We start from the raw sequence: 22440 nt of genomic DNA, 5'->3' as shown, positions 1-22440 counted from the left end.
ATTTAGGGTTAGATTAGATCATGAGGGTGGACCCCCCCATTATGGGATTAATGCTCTTATAAGGAGGATTAAGGGACCAGAGCTTTGTCTACCAGGTGAGGGTACAGCCAAAAAACAGCTGTCTGTAACCTAGGAAGTGGGTCCTCACCATGAACCTGACCATGCTGGCACGGTGATCTCTGACTTGCAGCTTCCAGAACTATAACAAATAAATGTTTGTTGTTTAAGCCACCCAGACTATGATATTCTGTTATAGCAACCTGAACTGACTGAGACAATGGTGGTGATGATGGTGGGGATGATGGTAGTGGTGGTGATGGTGGTGATGACGGTGATGGTGATGACGGTGATGGTGATGACGGTGATGGTGATGATGATGATGGTGGTAACGATGGTGATGGTGATGATGATGGTGATGGTGGTGATAATGATGATGATTCATAGAGTCCTTACTATATGCTCCACTGTACTAAATGCTTTGCTCATGTTAAGACTTTCAATCATAACAACTACCATGGGAAATGGTAATATTATTATCTGCATTTCAGAGAGAAGGAATCCAAGGCATTAAGCGTGTAAATAACTCTTCCAAAGTCACGGAGCTGGTGAGAACTCAGGCCATTTGGTGGTAGAGCCTAGTATAATCTCCTCTTACCCTCATGTTAGCACATGGGCCTGATTACTCAGTGTTTACCGTAAAGCCACTAAGCAGGAGACATTTCTTTGGAATTAATAAATGGATTTGTGGACAAGTACCCATTTCTGTAATTTGAAACACAAACTATATACAGAATACATAAAAAGTTAAAATCAAATTATAGAATATAGTTGCTGTTAATGTGTATATTTAGTATATCCCTATATAATAAGAGGAATGACATTCAATATATTTTCCTAAGCTGGTGCTCAATTCCTTATCACTCCTTCACTGTCTGATATAAGGTGAGCCACCTTGATGGCTAACCTGGCTTTATAAATAATAAGGAACAGAAAGCAGAGGGGGAAGTGATGGAGTTAATATTTTGTGAATTTGCGACCCTAAGTAGTAGCTAAATGGAGATTCCTTTGGCACCAACTGGTAGAGATGGTGGGGTGTGGCACAGGAGAAGGAATTTTATATGATCCTTTTGCAGGCCTGTGTTGGTTAGGATACAGTCTAAGCTGTTGCCATAGACAGACCTCAAATACAGTTCCAGGTTAGTTTCTCTATCATGTTGCAGTCTGGACGTAGCTGTTCTAGGGCATACAGATTCCACCTCTGGATTCAAAATGACTGCCTAGCTGTCACCATTACTTTGGCAATGTGAGCCAGTGGGAAGGAGGAAAGAACAAAGGGAACACAAGCTTAATCTTCTTAAATGTACAACACCGGGTACCACACATCCTGTGACTCAGTCCCTGAGAAGAGGTGTGCTCTTTAGCTGGTGGCCTAGTTCCCAGCAAAAACTCCAAATTCTACTAAAGGGATGTGGGGAGATTAGACTCCAGTGGGCATCTAGCAGTTACTGACATGGTTCCAATGCTCAAGTTTTACTTAGGACAAATAAGTTAGTCTAATATTCAAGGAGAAAGGAGTGTGGTAGGATGAACACCTTCTTGAAAAAAATTAAAAATATTGCACCCTGGACTAGTAACCCTTATGATGGTTACTTTGTTGTGGGAATAGGTACTTCTTTGGGAAAAATGTGGAATGTCAACCTAGCAACTCTCAATCTAAACATTTTGGTTCATTTTTTAAGCCTCTGTTTTGATACTGAATTTTCAGTTTTCTCTGTAGGATGAGTAGAGGGTGCTGCTGAGATGCTGATAAAGGTGGGAAGTAGTTTTTAAGGGCTGCTATATCTGACAGATTTGTTGAGGAAAAAAAACCAATCTACATTCAGGTGCTAGCAAGTACATTGTATTTTTTCTATAATATCTTCCCACTATCTTTATAATTTGATAGAAAAACATTACAGTTGACCCTTGAACAATGTGGGGGTTAGGGGCACTGACCCCCCATGCAATTGAAAATCTATGTATAAATTTTGAGTTCCCCAAAACTTCATTTGTCTTTTGGTATCCATGGGGCATTAGTTCGATGACCCCCCACAGATACCAAAATCCATGGATGCTCACGTCCCCTACAGAAAACGGCGGAGAACAATGCATACAATTGACGCTTTGAATCCTTACATTCCCAACCATGGTTGTGAAACCCAGGGATATGGAAGGCCGACTGTATATTTATTGAAAAAAAATCTGTGTGTAAGTGGACCCATGCAGTTCAAACCCATGTTATTCAGAGTCAACTGAACTTAACATATACTTTCCATAGTCATTTGGCCATGTGTGACCTACCCGATGACTTAGACAAGTGACAATGATTAAAGTATCTGGGCAATTGCTGTTATGTGCTACTGTGCCTGCTAAATCAGAAAGCATTTTTGGCCATACCTTTATTCAGGATACCCCAGGAAATGCGATATTCCAAATGGGTAAATTTTCCAAAAAAAAATTTACTTCTGATGCCGTAAGCATCAGAACTTAAAAGCAAGCAAGCAAGCAAACTAGCAACAACAAGACCCAGTCTTTACTAGGAAATCTAAAGAAAGTTTTGTTTCGAGAAGGTAGAAAGACCTTGGATGAGGTCCTGGGAAGGTTGGTGTAGCCAGGCAGGCTCTCCAGCGAATGAGGCACCATAGTGTTAGTACATGGGTGTAGTAATAACCTTGGTTAGTGCTCCATCTCCCACTGAACTGCTGGCTGCTGGCATTCTTTATACATGCAATGGAAGGACAGCCGTGTTCAATACAAAGAGGAGGTACGTCCGTAAGTCCTGTTTTAGTGTCATGCTGACCTGGACTTCATTTAGGTTCAGTTTTGCTCCCTGAATCAAGCTCTGTTTATTGCCTCTGGCCTGACGTTGTCAAAAGACAATTTGTTTCTCAGGTTTTGCTTCCCAAACCACAAGTATTGAGTCCCAAATCCATGGGGATCTGACTGGCTTACAAAGCTTTGCACTAACCTTCATCATCCCACTTTCTAAAGAGTCCGCAGAGATATGCCATCTCACTCGTGCTTCTGTGGCACGAGATGTAGGCATGGGGGTGTTTGCCTTCCCCATGCCCAAATCAATGCAAAAACCCTGCGTCTCTCGCTGGAACTGCCATCTGTGATGTTTCAGACCTTTCCTGTCTCTCTGGTGCCAGCCATGGGACTTCCTGGTCTGTGAACAGTTTTTATAGGTTCTAGGTTTGTGCCAAATAACTTGCCAGTCTTAATAGGAAAATTCACAGTTTGTTTCCAACACTTACTGCTCAAGTATTTACAGCTAGAACTTTTCTTTTGCACGTATGCTTTCCCTCTCACAGGAAGGAAAATGGTCTTTAGCCGATCCACTGAAGTAAGAAATGCAAATCTCATTCGCTATTAATCCCAATGAGGTATTAACTACAAAGTCCATTTAAGACTCTTTAGTGTTAATATTAAAGAAGACAAGTGGTAAAAGCAACAGTTAATGGCCTGGAGCCAGCCGTGTCTGTGTCTCACTGAGGCTGGACCACTGCGTCCCAGAGATAATGACTGGACCCCTTTCAGTTGCTCTCAACTTCTCATTGGCCCCAAGGGAGGTGAGTTTGGCAGTCACTGTTTTAAAAGGACTATAACATGGTAGAACATTTTATTACAGTGGTAATGAGCACAGTGTGGGGCTGAGGGCTGGGGAGTGTTTGTGTGTGTTTGTGAGAGAGTTGGGGGAGTGGGGACATAGGGGGCAAGGATTGAGGGGAGGGAGAAGGAAACCCAATTTTTATTTGTCATCATCACTAGTTATTCGAGGGTGTTAAGAGATCCCTGGATAATCTTGGGAGAAAGTTTTCCTTTATTACAGTTGTAAAACTCATTAGGGAAATCACCCAGTTGCATTGCAAGTAGAAGGGGGCTTTCAATTGCCATGGTGTCTTTTCCCTCCTCTCTCCCTCCTTCCCTCCCACTTCTCTTCCTTCCTTTCTGAATTTTGTGTGGAACTGTGTAGAGTCTTTGAGACTTTTTTCTTTGTCGTGGAACTCAGGAATCTTCTCTTTTCTATCAGTCCCACAATGGAAAAATCATAGAGCTATTTCTGTTTCAGTTTATTTTCCTTTAGTTTTTCTTTATTGTGGTAAAAGACACATAACAAAATTTACCATGTTAACCACGTTTAAGTGTACAGTTCAGTACATTCGTGCTGTTGTGCTACCATCACTACTCTCCATCTCCAGAACTCTTTTCATCCTGCAAAACTGAAACTCTGTCCCCATTAAACAACAACTCCCATTCCTCCCTACACCCAGCACCTGACAAGCACCATTCTACTTTCTGTCTTTTAGTTTTTTTCTAGTATGATTCTGTTATTGTCTGGTAACTAAGCAAAACTAAGTTTACATTGTGAATATTGGCCTGTAAAGCTTGGAGCTTGGTTCTGGGCCCTGTTCTGTCTCTCTTCTCTCCCTAAGTGTGCTCTCCCTTGTCCCAATGATTTAATATGGTCCATATTTAGATGAGGCCCAAGTTTCAATCTTCATCCCTGATGTTCATAACTATCCATGTCCCATGTCCAACCACCAACTTGCGTGCTTCATTTGGGGTCTCATCAGTGCCTCACATGTAATACGTTCACAGTGGAAATCATGATTCACTTGCCTACCACCCCTCACCCCCACAAGGTTGCTTACACTACTTATGTATGATTTCTTCCTTTTTCTCATACCCTACACAAAAGTTTTCTTGGTTCTTCCTGCCAAATATGATCTTTCAAAAAGCATAAATCATGTGTTACTCTCCTGCTTAAAACTCTTCAGTGGGTTACCATTGCACTTGGCATGGAATCCAAGGTTCATTAGACCCCCCTGGGATCGGGCTCTTCCTGTCCCTCTGTCCTCATCAAGGTGCTGGCCATTGACACACTGACCTTATCATCCACCTGACACGCTGGCCTCCTCCACCTGACACACTGGCCTCCTCCACCTGACACACTGACCTCCTCCACCTGACACGCTGACCTCCTCCACCTGACACACTGACCTCCTCCACCTGACACACTGGCCTCCTCCACCTGACACACTGGCCTCCTCCACCTGACACACTGACCTTCTCATCTACCTGACACATTGACCTTCTCATCCACCTGACACACTGGCCTCCTCTACCTGACACGCTGACATTCTTAGTTATTTCACTGGCTCTTTCTTAGCCGTCAGGTCTCAACCTAAGCTGCCACCTACTTGGAGCTCAGTAAACACCAGCTGAAAGTTGAATGAATGAGCTCAACGCTTCCTATACTGCTTCCATCCCTGTACTGCTCCCCATCCCACTTTACAGCACTAGTTTACTCACTGGAAATGCATGAACTGTCCATTTAGGGTGATTCAATATTTCAGCCTCATAATCAGAATCCTAGACTTGGACTGTACACAATTATGATTTAAACAAATGCTTATTCAGGAAAAATTTCCAAGAACTCTAATTTTACATTTGTTGTGGTTGGAATGGGGAATAAAATGTCCTAAAAATGAGAATGATAAAATATCCTTTTGTCACAAAAGGTGTGAGAACCCCTGAAACTTTTGGTGGACCTTCATTTTCTTTTCCCCATTTCTGCTTTACGTGTTTTTCTGTAGTAGTGTTTCCTTTTCTTCTGTCTTATGCAGTCTATCCTATGATTTGGTTTTTCTTTTCCCTCTTAGTCTTCTTCCCTCCCTCCCTTGTGTCTCTCCTTTCTTTTATAAATCTCCTCTTTCTAGTTCCCTTTCTTGCTTTTCATTTCAATAAGCCTTAAATTGGAGCAATTTCATAGCCTCTGATGTGACAAAATTTCTTTGGGTTTTGAAAAGATCATAGAAAATACAGGTGTTGACGAAAGCCCACTCTGAAACGTCGCTGTAAACAGAACCAGAGTGTCATCCTCACTCCTGCTTGGCTAGTTTTTGTCTCCAGTTGATCAGTTGGCCAGTGAAGCTTGCCCTTAAATATGAGGGCAAGCTTTTCTATCCAGATGAGTATTAGGAATGATGTATTTATTGGTTTCATACCATTGAGGAAGAGAAAAATCATGACCTTTTGCTCCGCGTTTCCTGTAAGTGTGTTAGAAATATCCATTGATGTGAGTGAGTACTGTGTCAGGGAAATCACACTGGCTTTTCAACAACTCTCAAATGACCACTTATAAAGCCCCAAAGAACTTCTTTGTTGAGAGAGGAATTCTATTTCATTTCAGAGCCTTCCTCCTGCCCCTTGGTAAAGGGTAGGGTTCCTACTCTTGGCATGTGGGATTTCCTGAGGGCTACTTGGCTCTCACCCAGCTGCAGGTTGAGGAGAGTCAAATTGGATGGTATTGCGTTTCATTATGAGGAACTCAGAAGCATTTTCCCTTAGGCATGATCAAAGGGAGGTGCAAACAACTTACTGAAAGTAGACTCTGACCTGGAAGGAGCCGCCAGGCACTGTTCTCATTGTGTAACCATATTTTGCTGAAAATAACATGCTTATCCTGTTGACTCACTTTGGGGAATTAGATGACATACCGTGTTTCTCCGAAAATAAGACCTAGCTGGACAGTCAGCTCTAATGTGTCTTTTGGAGCAAAAATTAATATAAGACCCATTCTTATATTATAGTAAAATAAGACCAGGTCTTACATTAATTTTTGCTCCAAAAGACGCTTTAGAGCTGATTGTCCAGCTAGGTCTTATTTTCGGGGAAACACGGTAATTAGGAAGTATGCAGTAATGTGTGTAACTGTTGCAAAGATTGATTTCTTCAATAGTTTACGAAAGGATTGTAGGGCCAAAATACTTACAGTCTTATTAAGTAAATAAAGCTAATATAGAAACCTGTATCAAAGTTGCGTCCAGGAACTTCTGAGACCTATGATGTGGAGGGAATCTAAATATTGTTCCAATAGCACAGTCACTATTCAAAAATAGGTACATGAAACGTGCTTTCAGAGGCTCACATAGATGCCTCTAATTCTATGTGACTGTTACCTTAATAGTAAAATTACTTATATAACTTAGATTAGTTTTTCTACCAGATTAGTGGTTCTTACCTGGAAGCACATTTCAGAATTATTTCGGGAGTCTTTTTCAAAAACATGCCTTGCCAGGGGCCCACCTCAGACTGTTGATTCTGAAAAACTTGTGTTGGAGCCTGGACATATGTACTTGGAAAAAGCCTCTGCAAAATTATGAGGCTTCTGGTTTCAGAATGAGCTAAGGACCCCTCCTCTCAACTGTGAGTTTGGTATGGCAGAAACCAAGGGTGGCTCATCTTTGTAACCTTAGTGTCTAATACAGTGCCTGGTTTGTAGATGTGAACGCAGTAAATTGTCATTGAGGAAATGGAAGCAAATTATCTAGAAAACTATACCGTGAATATTTGAACTGCTCATTCATTTGAATTTCTACCAACTAAGTAAATTTAATAATTCAACAGAATTTTTAAAATAACCTTTGGAGGGAGGCCTCTTCTACACAATTATGAAGTGTTATGCGGTCTAAATGCTTAGTAAGTAGACAGATGATATAGATTTTCAGTAATTTGCTGTGAAAGAGAACAAAGCGAGGGTATGAAAAACACCTTTATAATGACTGATGTCTGATTTCCCTCTATTACTTTAGGTGTAAACATACCTTTTTTGTAATAAGAACTCTGGTAGTATCCCAATATTATATCAGGCTTTATATGATGGAAGTGTTAATTATAAGATATTCTTTTTAGAATGAAAAACTACACATAAATAAATGAACTTTCTTATTAGAAAAAGAGACACATTCTTAGTGAAATAATTATATCATTGATGCAAAATATTCACCGTATTTATTTCTTTATTCCAGTTGGAGGCTCTTTACTCCATATTTATTGCTGTCTACTATGTACAAATGGCTGCACTAGACATAAAGGTCATCCAACAATAAATATGACACATCACGGATATGGTGATCAGTGTTCAACTCTGATTGGTCCTGTTTTATTTGATGGTTAAAGCCATATAACTTAACACTATGCAGTCAGATCGGTGATCGAGTAAGATGTTCACTGATAAACCCAACACAGAATGTGGGCCCGCATTGCATTCCAGCCTGTGAAAGCCCTGATTGCTGCTCAGGCAGGCTGGTGATGCAGTGCAGTCTTGGGGGATATTTAGTGCTCGTGACTGCCCCAAGGAGCCAGGAGGAAGAAGAGCGGGTCGATGCAGTCAGTTGGCGTCCTGGGAGAAGATGGGTTCAAATCGGAGAAGTTAATTCTAAGATGTTAGAGAAGGGATGGAGTTGAGCGACAAAGTGGCTCCCAGAGGACAAGGGCAGGAACAAAGCAAAGGGATCTGAGGTGATGATGGAATTGCCTGGAGCTCCTTTTCTTTGGCCTTAGGTGTTTCTCATGATGTCGTAAACGCCTGAGGTCCGAATGGCCACTGTGTGTGCTTCATCCCTTTGCCTAACTTACTGCTTCTTGTTGTGTTGGCTAGACTTGAATGCTGTGTGAGCTAACTCCATAGGTCTCGGGAAAAGAACGTTGGTAACAGTCGACTCTACATTTCCTGTGTGTCCTATTTTCTTTTAGGTTTTGTGAATGATTCAGTTACTAAATCGATCGTGGCTTTGCGCTTGACTCTGGTAGTGAAGGCCAGCACCTGCACACCGGGGGAGAGCCATGCAAACGACGTGGAGTGTTCAGGAAAAGGGAAATGCGTCACGAAGCCATCAGAGGTAAGGGGACACTGGGCAGCTTAAAAAAATATAAACGTATATGTATTTATATATATGTATATAGTTTACATAAATGTATTAAAAAGCCCCCTGAATTTCTGGTTTCAATCATATATTCAATCATATATGCAACATATAGACACATACATCTCCATATAATTTTTAAAGTAATTATAATAAATCTGTGCAGTGCTAGACCTTCTTGCTTTGGTATGAGGTAGAGATTTTGTGAGAAGTAACAGCCATCATATCTGGTAACAGAATCAAGAAAAATGGAAGAACGAGAAGGTAAGCACGGTGTCATTTACTGCCCCGTTATTACATAATTTATCCGTCCGTAGACATTGCATTTCCCCAGTGTTGTTAACAGTTGCAGAAGTATAAGTAAGAGAAGGAACGGAGAAGAGGCAGGGATAAGAAAGCTGACATTATTATTATATTATGACATTATTTTTAATTTATTTTTTATTTTTTATTGGGGAAGGGGAACAGGACTTTATTGGGGAACAGTGTGTACTTCCAGGCCTTTTTTCCAAGTCAAGTTGTTGTCCTTTCAATCTCAGTTGTGGAGGGTGCCGTTCAGCTTCAAGTTGTCCTTTCAGTCTTAGTTGTGGAGGGCGCAGCTCAGCTCCAGGTCCAGTTGCTATTGCTAGTTGCAGGGGGCACAGCCCACCATCCCTTGCGGGAGTCGAACCAGCAACCTTGTGGTTGAGAGGACGCGCTCCAATCAACTGAGCCATCGGCAGCTCAGCGGCAGCTCAGCTCAAGGTATCTTGTTCAATCTTAGTTGCAGGGGGCGCTGCCTATCATCCCTTGCGGGACTCGAGGAATCGAACTGGCAACCTTGTGGTTGAGAGCCCACGCTCCAACCAACTGAGCCATCTGGGAGCTCAGTGGCAGCTCAGCTGAAGGTACCATGTTCAATTTTAGTTGCAGGGGGCGGAGCCCACCATCCCTTGTGGGACTTTAGGAGTTGAACTGACAACCTTGTAGTTGAGAGCCCACTGGCCCATGTGGGAATTGAACCAGCAGCCTTCGGAGTTAGGAGCATGGAGCTCTAACCGCCTGAGCCACCAGGCTGGCCCCTGACATTATTTTTTGACTTTTGTGGACCAGCGTCATCAGCGCTATGGAAGACCTGAGCCTGTTCCCCCTTTTCTTCAGTAGCTCAGGTCACAGGGTCATGAGGCTTGGAGCAGAGGCCACCTACAGTTCCTCCTCCTTCTTCTGGTTAGTGACGGGGTCCAGGATCCCACCAGCAAAGAACTGTAGCAGCCTCTGAGGCCGATCACTGTTAGTATAGGGGTCCCTTAAAATGATGGCAGATGGACTCCATCTGAGCATGCTCAGAGAGGGACACTGTGCACCTTGTAACGGGGCCCGTTCCACTAGGGCATGTCTGTTCCTCTTACCACTTGTTATTTCTGTCTCCGGCATCCTTTCATCCATTTTCTTCTCCCCAGTTCTACACATCTTTCTGTTGGAGAGAGTTCATGTTATAAATGAAAGCGGGTCTCTGAATAGGAAAAGAGCCTGATTTGTTTTAGACCAATTTTAAGAGTAGCACTGCTAAGTTTTCTTTGGTGACACTTCCTTATGGTAATGACAGCACATTCAGTCATGGTGCACTTGGCCAGGTAGAAGGAATGGGGCTAACTGACAAAAGGGAAGTAGGAAGACGCTGCTCGGGTCACCTTGGAAAGCCCGTGATTTTGATGTTGTAGGTGGAATACTGCAGTAGCCTAAACATGCCACTTTTCTGCAAGATATCCCTTGTAGGGGCAGAATATGGTCAGAACATGAGAAAGCAGTGGGGATAATAATTTCCACTAAATCTTTGAAAAAGAACATAAATGTAAACCAAGGCCAAAATGAAATCCCTGGGAGAGAGGAGAGTGTCTAGTGTAAAGCCAGGAGGTGACGCATGAGGTCCTGAGTAGAGCTTGCCCCGTGGACCCCATTTCCTTGTATCTCAGCCAATTGGACCTGTTTCTCCTCTCTTGAGAGAAGGTTCATTTATCAACGTATTTAATGGAAGAAAAGGATACTGTGTTCTTCTGTGACAGTCAAGACGAGGAGGCCGTACTTGAGGAAAGATGAGGAAGAGTGTCAGATCTTCCCAAGTGGCACTGCAAAGTAGAGACCGTGGTCTTCCCCAGATTCATTCTTCCTATTCCCAGTGAATAATTCTGAGGCCTGATCAGCCCTCAGAAAGATCATGTTGTCGAAAGAGAAGTACCTTAAACAAGGAACAGGGGGCTCGTCTCAGAATTTTGGACTGACGAAGGGGTGAAGAATCCTTGTGAGCTTTCTGTTGTAAGGGACGACCCTCCTGGGGAAATGTCATCCATAAAGTGGTCACCATACTATCTTCAATCACCCATGTTGCTGTGGTCAGCAGCACTCACACGGGTTTCATCTGCTTGACAGCTCTAGCTAAGAGGCTCTGCCTGCTAGTTTGGAATTGACTCATTGAAAAGGCCGTAGAAGTACTTAGCACCTGGCAGGTAACTTGGCAAACCTTGCCAACGTGCTTTGTGTTCCATGAAAAAATGACTCACGGGCCTTAGTGAGGAACCCATGCTCGTTTTAGCAGATCGCTGCAGAGGAAGCGCAGCTTCTTATGGGCACCAGCTCCTCTGAAGAGATCTGAGCACTGCTCCCCAAGATGACACCTCTTCCCTCTGCCACTACCTCCCAGCTCCAAGCAAGTTGCTTCTAGAATATTGAGCCTCTGCTGTTGATTCTGTAAAGCCTGCATTTACCTTCAGTGAATTTAAGAAAATTGTGTCCAGTCATCTTATCTAAGCCTTTATAATTACCCTTGGTGACTCTGAGCAAATGATTAGGCTGACATTACCTTGTCCATTTGTAGACTCACCACATTGTTATCTTGGAGAGAAACATCTGGAAGCTAGTTCTACAATTCTCAAAAAGACGGTGGGAGTGCGAATGGAAAGATGGTTCATCGTTTTTGTGTCTACTTGCGTTCCGTGGCTTTTCTTGATTGTTGTCATGATTTACGAGTAGTTTGCCAACAATAAAATACTTTTATTAGTTTGTTTCTTTTTTTCACTCTTTCCTAAAATTAGAAGTTATCTATCCAAACTTCCACTCAATTTAAGAATCCACTCTGTAGTAGAAAACAAAAAGAACTGCATGGTGGTTTAATTTTATGGTTTCTAATCATTTTTATATCGTTTTATTAGATCATCCATCAAAATAAAAGCAATTCTGTTACTTCCCCACTACTCTCATTGGGTAATGGAACTCATTTCTTTTCTGTCAGATGTACTTTGGCTAGAGGATATTTCACAGTCCAAGCTGATGGGCCGTTTGCGATAAAGCTTAAGCTTGCTGTTCTTTGTTATCGCACGATCCTGGGAAGGTCTTTTCTAATGTTTACTATAGCACTGCAAGGAGCTCTCTATTTTTAAAAACTGATTTTGTTACGAGGCTTGATTCTGATGTGTTTTTTTTTTTCCTTATAAAAATTTGACTGTGGGCTACTGCTTCTCTTAGAACTTTGTCACAAAGGTTGGCTGCTGCCTATTTGACGATTCCTTAATTACCTTAAAGGTGAATGTCAGGGAGTCGCACAGGGATCTCTGCTGGTGTGGGCTTTAAGCCTTCTTTAGATCCAGTTAAGTTCCATGGACCCTGTCTCGCAAGAGCAAGAGCAAGAGATACGTATTAGTCATGGTTCTTCAGGAAAAAAGAACCAGTGGGAGATATATATATATATATATATATATATATATATATATCTATTTATTATATCTAATAAATATATCTATTTATTAGATTAAGGAGATTTATTTTTAAGGAATTGACTCTTTGTGGACCAACTCATTGTGGAGTTTCCATGCGTCCAAAATTTGATGGAGGAGAGGCTGGCAGGCTGAATACTCAGAGTGCTACAATTCGAGTACAAAGGTGGTCTGCTGGTGAACCAGGAATTGCTGATGTTTCAGATAAAGTCCAAAGGCCATCTGCTGGGAGAATGCCTTCTTGCTCAGGGGAGGTCAACCTTTTCATCTATTCAGGCCTGTAACGGATTAGGTAAGGCCCACCCTCACTGTGGACGGCAATCTGCTTTTCTCAAAGTCCACTGGTTTAAATGTAAACCTCAGCCAAAAAACACCCTCACAGAAACATCCAGAATAGTGTTTGACCGGATATCAAAGGCACCATGGCCCAGCCAAATTGACATATAAAAATTAATCTAAAAAGATAAATTTTCTCTATTTTTCTCTTCAATTCATTATTGCTTTTTTTCTACTCATTTGCATACCTTGCCCACAAAATTAAAGGAACAATTTTAAAATTTAGTTTGCCTAAGATGTGCCTGAGGCCCTTGACAAAAAGTCATATTCCAGGCTCCTCAATCAGATTATGATGCCTTTCACTGGGCAACCAGGTGGTTCTGATGCAAAGGTAGATTGAGGACCATCGTTCTGGAATTAGGGGCTGTGCCTATCATCTTCCTGTTTTTGCTGATTCCCTAAAGCAAATGTACATCTTTTTATTCAGAGATTCCATTGTTAATGATTTCAAGGTCATTTGGAATGAATGGAGAAAAGGTAAATGCTGATAAGTGGTATAATGGTTTGATACATATCCCAAAGCTTTCTAATTTGTTAGCCCTGATCTATATTGACAGGTAAATGGGTCAGGTCTCCATTCTTGGGTATGAGAAGGTTCCTTAGAAATCTCTCTAGCTCTTGCCTTGGGACTTTATCACCCTTAGGCTATTTGGGCTGCATATAGAGCTGACTACTCAGACTTTGTTCCGAGAGAGAACTGAGCGGGCATCATGGCTGGGAGCCATTCTCAATCCCATCTGGAGCCTGTGTTTTATTTCTGCCTGTGTGCATGGGCCTGTACCTGAGAAAAGCACTAGCATGTTAGGCTCCTGAAAATTTCTGACCTTTTGTCACCTCCTTCCCTGCTCTTGGAAGTCAGAGGCTCAAGCTCCAGAAAGTCCTAGTCTTCCTCCAGCCGGGGTCTTCTGGGTGGGTTTGGATTGTTGGCAAGAAACCACTGACTTGAACAAGTTGCTTTGTCCATCGCTCATTAACACCCAGATCACCTGCTGCCCTTGTTCTCCAGCCCACGTGTCCTCTGTAGGAGACTCCATCCTTCCAAAAGCCTGTCTGCCTATGTGAGCATCTCTACCTATCTTATTTTCCTGTTTCAAAAGCACGTGCCTCTGTGTTAGGGCTCGTAGTAACTCCCCGTTTCTGAGGTTTGTTTATTTCTCATCTCAGTCCCAGCGCTCGGAGACGAGCATGCCGTAAGCTGGGTGCTTTCCCGCTTCCAACCTCAGCTCCTCCCACAACCCTGCAGCGCCAATTCCTCCCGCAGGTCTCCGTGGTCTTGCTCCTGCGGTCCCCTCTACCTGGAATCCTTCGCTGCCACACCACCCTTCCACAACCCTCTGCCCCTGCCCGCCTGCCTTCCCAGCTATATTTCAGGTTCAGCTCAAAATAATCTTCTTACTTCCGGAAGCTGTCCTTAATCCCTCAGTGCAAACTTTTTCCGCTCAAGCCCTATTGCACTTTATTGTTCTTATGAGACACCTGACTATTGATGTGTGCTTATGTTTCTTTACATCCATTGTTTATTTGCATTCACTTCGCTGCAGAGTTATTGCCTGCGATGTGGTTGGTCCTGCCTGAGGCTCTGGGGATGCACATTTGGTCAGAGAGGGAGCTGGAAGCTTGCGGGGCAGGGTGCTAGACCCGTAAAATCATGGATGAGTGCAGCGTGATGCAGCCCGTGGGTGAGGCTTGCAGGTGTGTTCTGAGAGCCCAGAGACACGTCCAACTGAGACGTGGGATCACTGGGCGCTTCCCAGGGGAGTCTCGGAGGGTGAGTTCCTTCATGTTAGAACCTGTGCCTAGTTCTTCCTGCATCTACTGTAACAACTAGCAGGATGCTTTCCAAAGTGTGGGAGATGCTCACAAACTGTCTATGAACCGAATGAACAAAATAAAGAAAAGAACAAAAATATGATGGGGAACCAGTTCTCTGAGTTTGGGGTTAGGTATGTAATTTGAGTTATATGTTTGGTAAATATGGGAAGGACATGGTGAATTTAATTTTATAAAGTAATGAATTGGAAAACAGCCTCTGGTGTAAGGCTGTCTCGCAGATGGTGTGACCCAGAATGCTGTAGTAACCCCTCAGAGCATTTTAAGCAATGCTGCCAATCCTTTCCCTCTCATTTCAAGAGGAAACAGGTCAGAATAATTTGAGCCAATGGAATCTTTGATGCTATCCTCCTGTTGTTTTGAAACTGTCGGGCGGTACCTCTTCAGGTCAGGAAGTAGCAACGTGCCAGAAAGCAGGAATGAGTGTCACCTTCTTTCATCCATCACTTCTCTGAGAGCTAATTTCTCGACTGTCGTTAGTGCGAACATAAAGGCCCTCATGAGACCTTGAAAAGGGACTGTGATTCGATGGGGTTATGAGAGAGAAACGGGGCGGGAGGGTCGCTGAAGAAGCCCATCAAAGAGTCAGAAGAAAGGCTTTCACTGCATCCTTCCAGCATCAAGACAGCAGCCGGCACTCAGGATGTGGGGTCGCTTTTTGTAGTTCTGCTCAGTGCATGGTGGGGTGAGGCCCCCACGCTTCTGCCAGCACTGTGGACGACTTCTCCTGGGAGTAGGAATATGAGACACAGCAAGGGAGGGGCACTGTGGACTCATGGATGGGAAAATACGTGATGAACCACTGTTAGCAGCATTACAGAGACTAATTTACTTAAAGAAATTGTTCTTTTAGGTGTGGAGGTGGGAAACTTTCTCTTGACTAAATCCATAGCTTATTGACAATGCTCAGTACAAACTTTTGAGCCTGGGAGCAGGTGCTTTGGAGGTATTGCCAAAAAGCAGGTGGATGTGATGCATGTCTTGGTTAGTAAAAAAGATGGGCGATCTCTCCCATAGATATTTTTCTTGCAGAATCTGCTTTGTGGACCTTTGAGAAAGTACTTTTATGAATAATAAAAAAGAATAATAATTATTAGAAGCATATAACCACAGAGATCCTAAAAGTAAGTGCAGACCAGCCGTCACCTTTTCAATGCATAAAGTATAAGCCCATCTAGAATTTTGTTGACTTGTGTTTGAATTATAATTTTTGATACTAATATACTTAAAAAGCCATTGCTGTTTCTTGTGTGATAGAATGGAAGGATGATCATATCATTGCCTGCACAAAAATATGACAACATATTTGAGTCATTCATTATAAATGATTTAAAGAAATATTGCAAAATTATGTCCTGAAGGATAGATGTTTCTTCATGTTTGCGTTAGGCACTGGAATTTTCCAGAAGGTTGAAATGTATCTCCACATGCTCATAGATAGTTGCAGAGGCGTTGTGGCTTGGTGGCCCTCCTGATGTATTAGGGTGAGGATTATCTGACTGGTGACATTTCCAGGGTCATAGAATTTTGAGAGGAAAGTGATTTTAGAGACCTAATTTATTTCCAAGACCAGGAAACTGAGGTCTATGAGAGATTTAAGCGATTTGCCCAAAGCCCAAGAGCTAATTTGTGATGGGGAAGGACAAGAATGAAGGGAGATTTCTGCACTTTTGTTCCATGGCGCCTCCTACTGGGTGGCACTGTCCCTGGTCCCGCTCCGCCCCTCCCTCCTCATCCTCCAGTAAGATGGTCAGAACTACGGCCAGCTTTATTTCTTGTTTAGTGTCTTCAGGTAGTTTCACTGTTTACTACGAGGAAAACCAGGCAGCAGGTAGAAAACTTTATAAATGATTCGACCTGATGGTGGGTTTTTTTTTTAATTTTATTATTTTTATTTTATTATTATTATTTTTTATTAGTTTCAGGTGCACAAGAGAAGGTAATACTTAGACGTTCATCATTTATATCCCTCACACTGTGGACCCCCCTCTCCCCAACCCCCATCCACTATCCCTCCGACATCGCACGGAGCCATCACATTATATATATAAAATTATAGTTGGCATTCATTATTGTTTAGCTTCCGGTGTACAGTGCCGTGATCAGGCATCTACAGCATCCCTGAGGTGGTCTCCCAAATGGGACACATGTCCGACCTGATGGTGTTTTGACGCAGTGCATCTCCAAACGCCAATGTGCACACAACTCACTTGGGAATCTAGTTAAAATACAGATCCTGACCCTGCAGGTGTGGGTGGGGCCTGAGGCCAGATGCCAGTAAGACTGTGAAATGCTGTGAACATCAGACCAAGACATGAGAAGTCACATTCTCAAGACCTTTCAAAGAAACTTAGAAGATTCAGCAGCCTCCATTCCATGGTTTTCTTTGGCATAAATTGTACTAGGGGATTAAGACCTCTGAAACTCTTATTCCAGAACAAACTTTGAAGAATAGGTTAAATAAGTAATTCAGGGAAAGAGAAAATCTGTGTTGGTGGCATGCAGCTTTTTACACATAGCCCAGGAACTTTTTTTTTGGATTAATTTCCCCCTAGTTTTATTGAGATATAATTGACATACAGCATTGCATGAGTTTAAGGTATGGAACATAATGATTTGATATATGTATGGATTGTGAAATGATCACCACAAGAAGTTTAGTTACTGTCTATCACTTCACATAGTTACAATTGTTTTTTCTTGTGATGAGAACTTTTAAGATCTACTCTCATAGCATCTTTCAAATACACGGTGGAGTGTTGTTAACTATTGCCGCCATGCTGTACATCACATCCAAGGACTTACACACTTCCAGGTGTAAGTAAATAAGTTCCAGAAACTGTTTGTTGCAGCCCCTGGTTTTGCACTCCAATTTGTTACAATTCTTAGACTTCACAAAAAGGAGAGCTCCTCATTTTACAAGTCTGTTTTGGAGACAGATAACTATCATTCTGTGATTTCAATTAATAATTTTTAGAACACAGAAATAAGGCTGTGTTCTAAAGATGTACACTCAAAGATGGGGATTTCATAAAATTTTAATTTTTACTCCTTCATCAAGGACATTCTCAGTGAAACTAGACTCTGATGCCTGAGAGAAGAAAACAATCACTTTGGAACTTGGAGGGCTTGCTTTCCTTGTCTTTCCTCTCCAGAAAACACTTATCCTTTGGTTCTATTTCTCAGTCCGAAAGCTGGGTGTGAGCGGTGGGAATAATGTAGCTCAATGGCTTTGCCTGCCGAGGGTGTCCTTTTCAGGGATCCGAAAACTATCCGCAGTGCTGGCTCACACACACAAAAGGGGTTTGTTCCTCTTATCACTTTCGATATTCATTTATTGCTGCACATTTTCATGCCCTCTTCCAGTTTTCTGTGAGCACCTCTATGTGCCAGGCAGGGAGCTTCACCCCAACAAAACACACTGAGGAAAACCACCTCGGTCCCTGCTCTCCTAATGTTGTGACCCTCACCTGATGTTCAAATCTCCTCTGAAACATTATCAACCTCCTCAGCTTCTAATTAAATATCTAGTCAGTGCCCATGTTGGGCAGGTTGGGACTTCTTTCAGATTTTGAGGGGAGGGAAAAAAAAAACCCCTTTGAATATTCCCTACCATGGTCTTGTGTTCTTGGCAGCTGCTCCAAACCCGTCTTTAAAGGACAAATGGCTCATCTTTTTCCTAGGAGTCTGATGAGAAATAGAGCTGTAGTTTGATTGTGATATTTGCCCATTGCTACTGTGACATCCTCTTAGCTTCTAATAATCTGGCTTTGCAGATTATTCTCCCGAGTTGTGGAATGTTAGGCAGATTCGTGATGACCTTTCGTGCATTAGGGAGATAGGCCAGCTTAACTTTCCGCAATCTGGAGAGAACACCAGCGGGCTCTGGGCATGTTACTAACGTGTCTTAATGGCGGGCAGAGTCGGGTTTCATCATGGTATTGGTTGACATCTACCTTCCTGTCTAAAATGGCTCCTTGCTGGCTGTCTGCCTGTTTTGGTCTGTAGAGATTGGTCCCATTTTCTGTCCGCCGAGCTACAGACTCAGTTGAAGATTTGTCCACTGCATGTAGTGTTTGTCGTTTTACATACAGAATTGTTTGACTTCACCGAGCCCGGTGATCTTCTGACTTTGTGGTCTCAGGACTCCTTTGTACTCTTAGAAATTATCGAAGACCCTGAAAAGTTTTTGTTGACTGAGCTCCATCTATTGATCTTAAACGGAGGGATTAAAAGTATTTATTATTTCATTGAATAAACCCATCGCATGTTAACAAAAATGACACCTTTTCAAATGAAAAGCAACTATATTTTCCAAAACAAAAAGAACTTAATGAGAAGAGAGGCATGGTTTTCATTTTTACAAATCTCTTTAATGTCTGGCTTAAAAGAAGACAACTGGATTTTTAGATTTGCTTTTACATTCAACCAAGAGCAATGTGTTGTTTGGTTGAAGTACAGGAAGAAAAGTCAGCCTCACAGAGATATTCAGTTGGAAATAGAAGTGTTTTAATAGCCTTTTCAGATAATTGTGGATATTTTTCTTGAAAATACTCCAAAACTCAATAAGCGGCAGATTCATAAATGTGGAATCTGAAACTGTGTAAATGCCCTCATGCTCACTGTTACATTAAAATCCATTGGTCTGTTTTGCATTTTGGATCTTCTACCTATGAATAGTTTTTATAACATCATATGTTGGTCACTTGGAAAGTATTGGAGTTGTACAGAGCTTCCAAATGTTGACACATCTCACTATACAATAACAGAAAAATCACATCTGTGGTGAATATCACCACCAATCTCATCAGAAAAGTCTTCTTTAAGTGTTAAAGTCTGTCAAGCTCATAATGAAAGATAAACGTTTTCCAAAATTCTCAGTTTTCCCTTAAGGCTTTTAAAGCTCAAATTTTAACTCTGACAACAGAAACTATTGGTTGTTTCCCTTGAAGTGACAGGCTCCCTTGGTTCACGTGAGAGAACATATCTGTGGAACAGCCACGTCTGAATGACCATCGTTAGTCTGTAAGTCATTCTTTCAAGGAAAAAAGGTGTTTCATGAAAAACGGGCTAGTTAGGTCGTGACTCAAACAACTGCACCAATGTGTTTCCTGAGAAGATCACTGGACTTTGGGGAGCACTAGGAGTGCTTGAGGCATACCTCCTATTTTGTCACCCAGAATGTTAAAAAGGTGTGCACTCAAGGGTTGACCTGTCGTAAAATTTTCATTTTTACTGCTTCATTAAGGGTGTTCTAAGTGACACTGGCATTTTTTTTTTCTTCCTGCAAATGCTTGGTGATGGTGAAGACCAAAGAGTCCTGCTACAGACACCCTGCTTTGATTTCTGTGAAGGCATCAGCAGTTTTTCTAACCATTGTTTTTGCATCTTTAGTGCCCGTGTCAAGGAAAAAAAGGCACACTGTGTTTGAGTATTATTATAAGATAGTTTTGACCTCATGGGGCCCCAGTAGGACCTCAGCCCCTGTCTCCCCTGCCCTGGTCCAGGCCTTCCTCTAACCTTTATCTCTGGACCTCTTTTTTTACTTTCTGCACCTCTGTTTTTCTAAACACCTCCAATTTGGTTTTGGATAATTCTTCTTTTTTCCTCTCTGACCTTGAAAACCACTTTGCAACTTAAAATAAAATTTTTTCCCCCAATCCGCTATCTTGGAGCTCTACCCACTTTGGACCTTTTGTCTCTCCTCTGTGGTGATTCTCTGAAGGGCTTCTTTGTAACAGCTCTGGGTCAGTTTGCTAAAAGCCAACTTGACAGGTTCTCCATTTGTCTGCTCCTTGACCATCCCTCCCAGCACCTCAGTTTCCATCCCAACCCCCATTCCCACCTTAGGATCAGCGGCTCACTCTCTCCCCTGTTTTCCCTAAGGCAGAGGGCCATCTTCCTTTGCTTCCTTCTCTGTTCTTCCTCCTCTGCCAGCAGGCTGCAAAAAGCCAAAGTAAAAACAAACAGAACATTCCCTAAAACATGCTAAAAAGATAAAATGAAAGCTGGGCAATTACCTTTATAGAAATCTTCTACCAACCTTTCTGTTAAACATTGTTACAAGCTCTTTAGATAGTAAAGAGGAGCAAGGAAATGGAGTTATTGCCTTTCAGAAAATTGGCCTGCTTCCCTGGAGAACAGAGGTGGCAATGTTCAGCCCTGGCTCTTGTTGGGAGGAGGGCGACGGTGATTGGTAGGAAGCCGGGATGTAGGGAGCTGGAGAAGGGCTTGGGTAACCAGTATGCCTTGTCCTTTTGCTAAGTTTGGCATTGAATGCAGGGAGAGAGTGGGAAATTGGGTTGAAAGAACAATTTTTGCTTCTAGAGCAGAGGATACATCACATTGCAATAAGAAAGAAAGTGGCAGATGTGACAGAGTGGGTGTGTGGGGTGTGTAATTAATGGGTGAAGGTCCTGCAGGAGGTGGAATCGAGAGAAGTGTGGAGGACTTCAGAAAAGGGGACAAAGCTTCCTTCTTTGGAACAAGTTATGCCAGGCACATGGCTTGACAGGGTGTTTAAAACAATGTTTTTTAATTGAAGTAAAATTCATACAGTACAAAATTAACCCTTTTAAGGTGAAAATTCAGTGGCGTTTAGTACATTCACATTATTCTTTATCTAATTCCAGAACATTTTCATCCCCCCAAAATGAAACGCTGCACCCTTTACACACTCACTCCCCATTCCTTCCCCAGGCCCTGGCCACCACCAGTCTGCATTCTGTCTCCGTGGATTTCCCTATCCTTGAAATTTCATATAAATGGAATCATACAACAGGTGACCTTCTGCATTCATCTTTTTTTCACTCAGCATAGTGTTTTCAAGATTCATCCATGTTGTAGCGTATGTCAATGCTTCATTCCTCTTTATGGTTGAGTAATATTCCAGTACATGGATATTGTAGCATTTGTTTATCCATTTATGGTTGATGGCCATCTGAATTGTTTCCCATCAAAACTTTCCTATCACCTTTATGAAGGAGCTGATAGGCACAATCTTGGTTACAGGGAAAGGAATAACTGCAGACATCATGTGGTCGAGTTGCAGCTCCTGGAGACTCGAGATTCCTCTGCCTCCTCATGGAGGCAGGTGATCCTATTTGCCTGAGCCACTTGGGTACTGGTCCAGGCGAGGTCAGCCCTGGGATACCTGCTCAATCCTAGGTTATCTTTAGCCTGAAAGCCATTTAGAGGTGTGGTTTATGCCTAGGGAATGTGGGATAAGGCAGATTCAAGAGGAGATGCTACCTTAATATTGCCGTGACCAGAAACTGGCTGGGAACCTACCACCTCAGTGCAGAAGGGGCAGGACAGGGGTCACCCCAATACCTGTCTGACTGTCGTGAGTCACTGCATGGGTTTCTTCCTTCGGATTGCCTTTTCCTTGTAGTCCTAAGAATAATCCCAAGAAACTTGGCCCAAACTTGCATGTCTTACTCATCAGCAAAAGGAACTCATTCTGTGCTCAACTTCCTTTCACATAATGGGCAGTTTAGAGGCATTGATCAACGTTTAATTGAGCTGCAAACATTAATCTTTTCCAAGTTCACATTGGAGGAAAATTTCTAGTTTAATGATAATTCTGCGGTTGGAGAAAATGTTTCCAAGTCAACAAGGGTAAAGAATCTGGCTCCAGAAGGCAATGAGGAGGCTCTCCCTGGAACACAGCAGCTGCTCAGTAATGGGCAGATGGAGGGAGGTTACCACAGGCCCCCGGGCCACTGCCATGAACACAGTCGTCCCTCTCCATCCGACTGTAGTTGGTTTCCACAGTT

General features: G+C 42.5%; 1 protein-coding gene across 1 annotated transcript in view; it reads left to right on the top strand.

Annotated features, from left to right (window-relative positions):
- The window catches only part of DNER (delta/notch like EGF repeat containing), a 274119-nt gene that overhangs the window by 133746 nt on the left and 117933 nt on the right, over positions 1-22440 (top strand). The window contains exon 5 of the mRNA XM_081051089.1: positions 8581-8726. Coding sequence (XP_080907215.1) covers positions 8581-8726 — 146 coding nt within the window. The remainder of the gene's footprint in view (positions 1-8580; positions 8727-22440) is intronic.

Source organism: Rhinolophus hipposideros, assembly GCF_964194185.1.
Source record: "Rhinolophus hipposideros genome assembly, chromosome: 6".
Classification (NCBI taxonomy): Eukaryota; Metazoa; Chordata; class Mammalia; order Chiroptera; family Rhinolophidae; genus Rhinolophus; species Rhinolophus hipposideros.
This window is presented reverse-complemented; position numbering and strand designations above follow the sequence as displayed.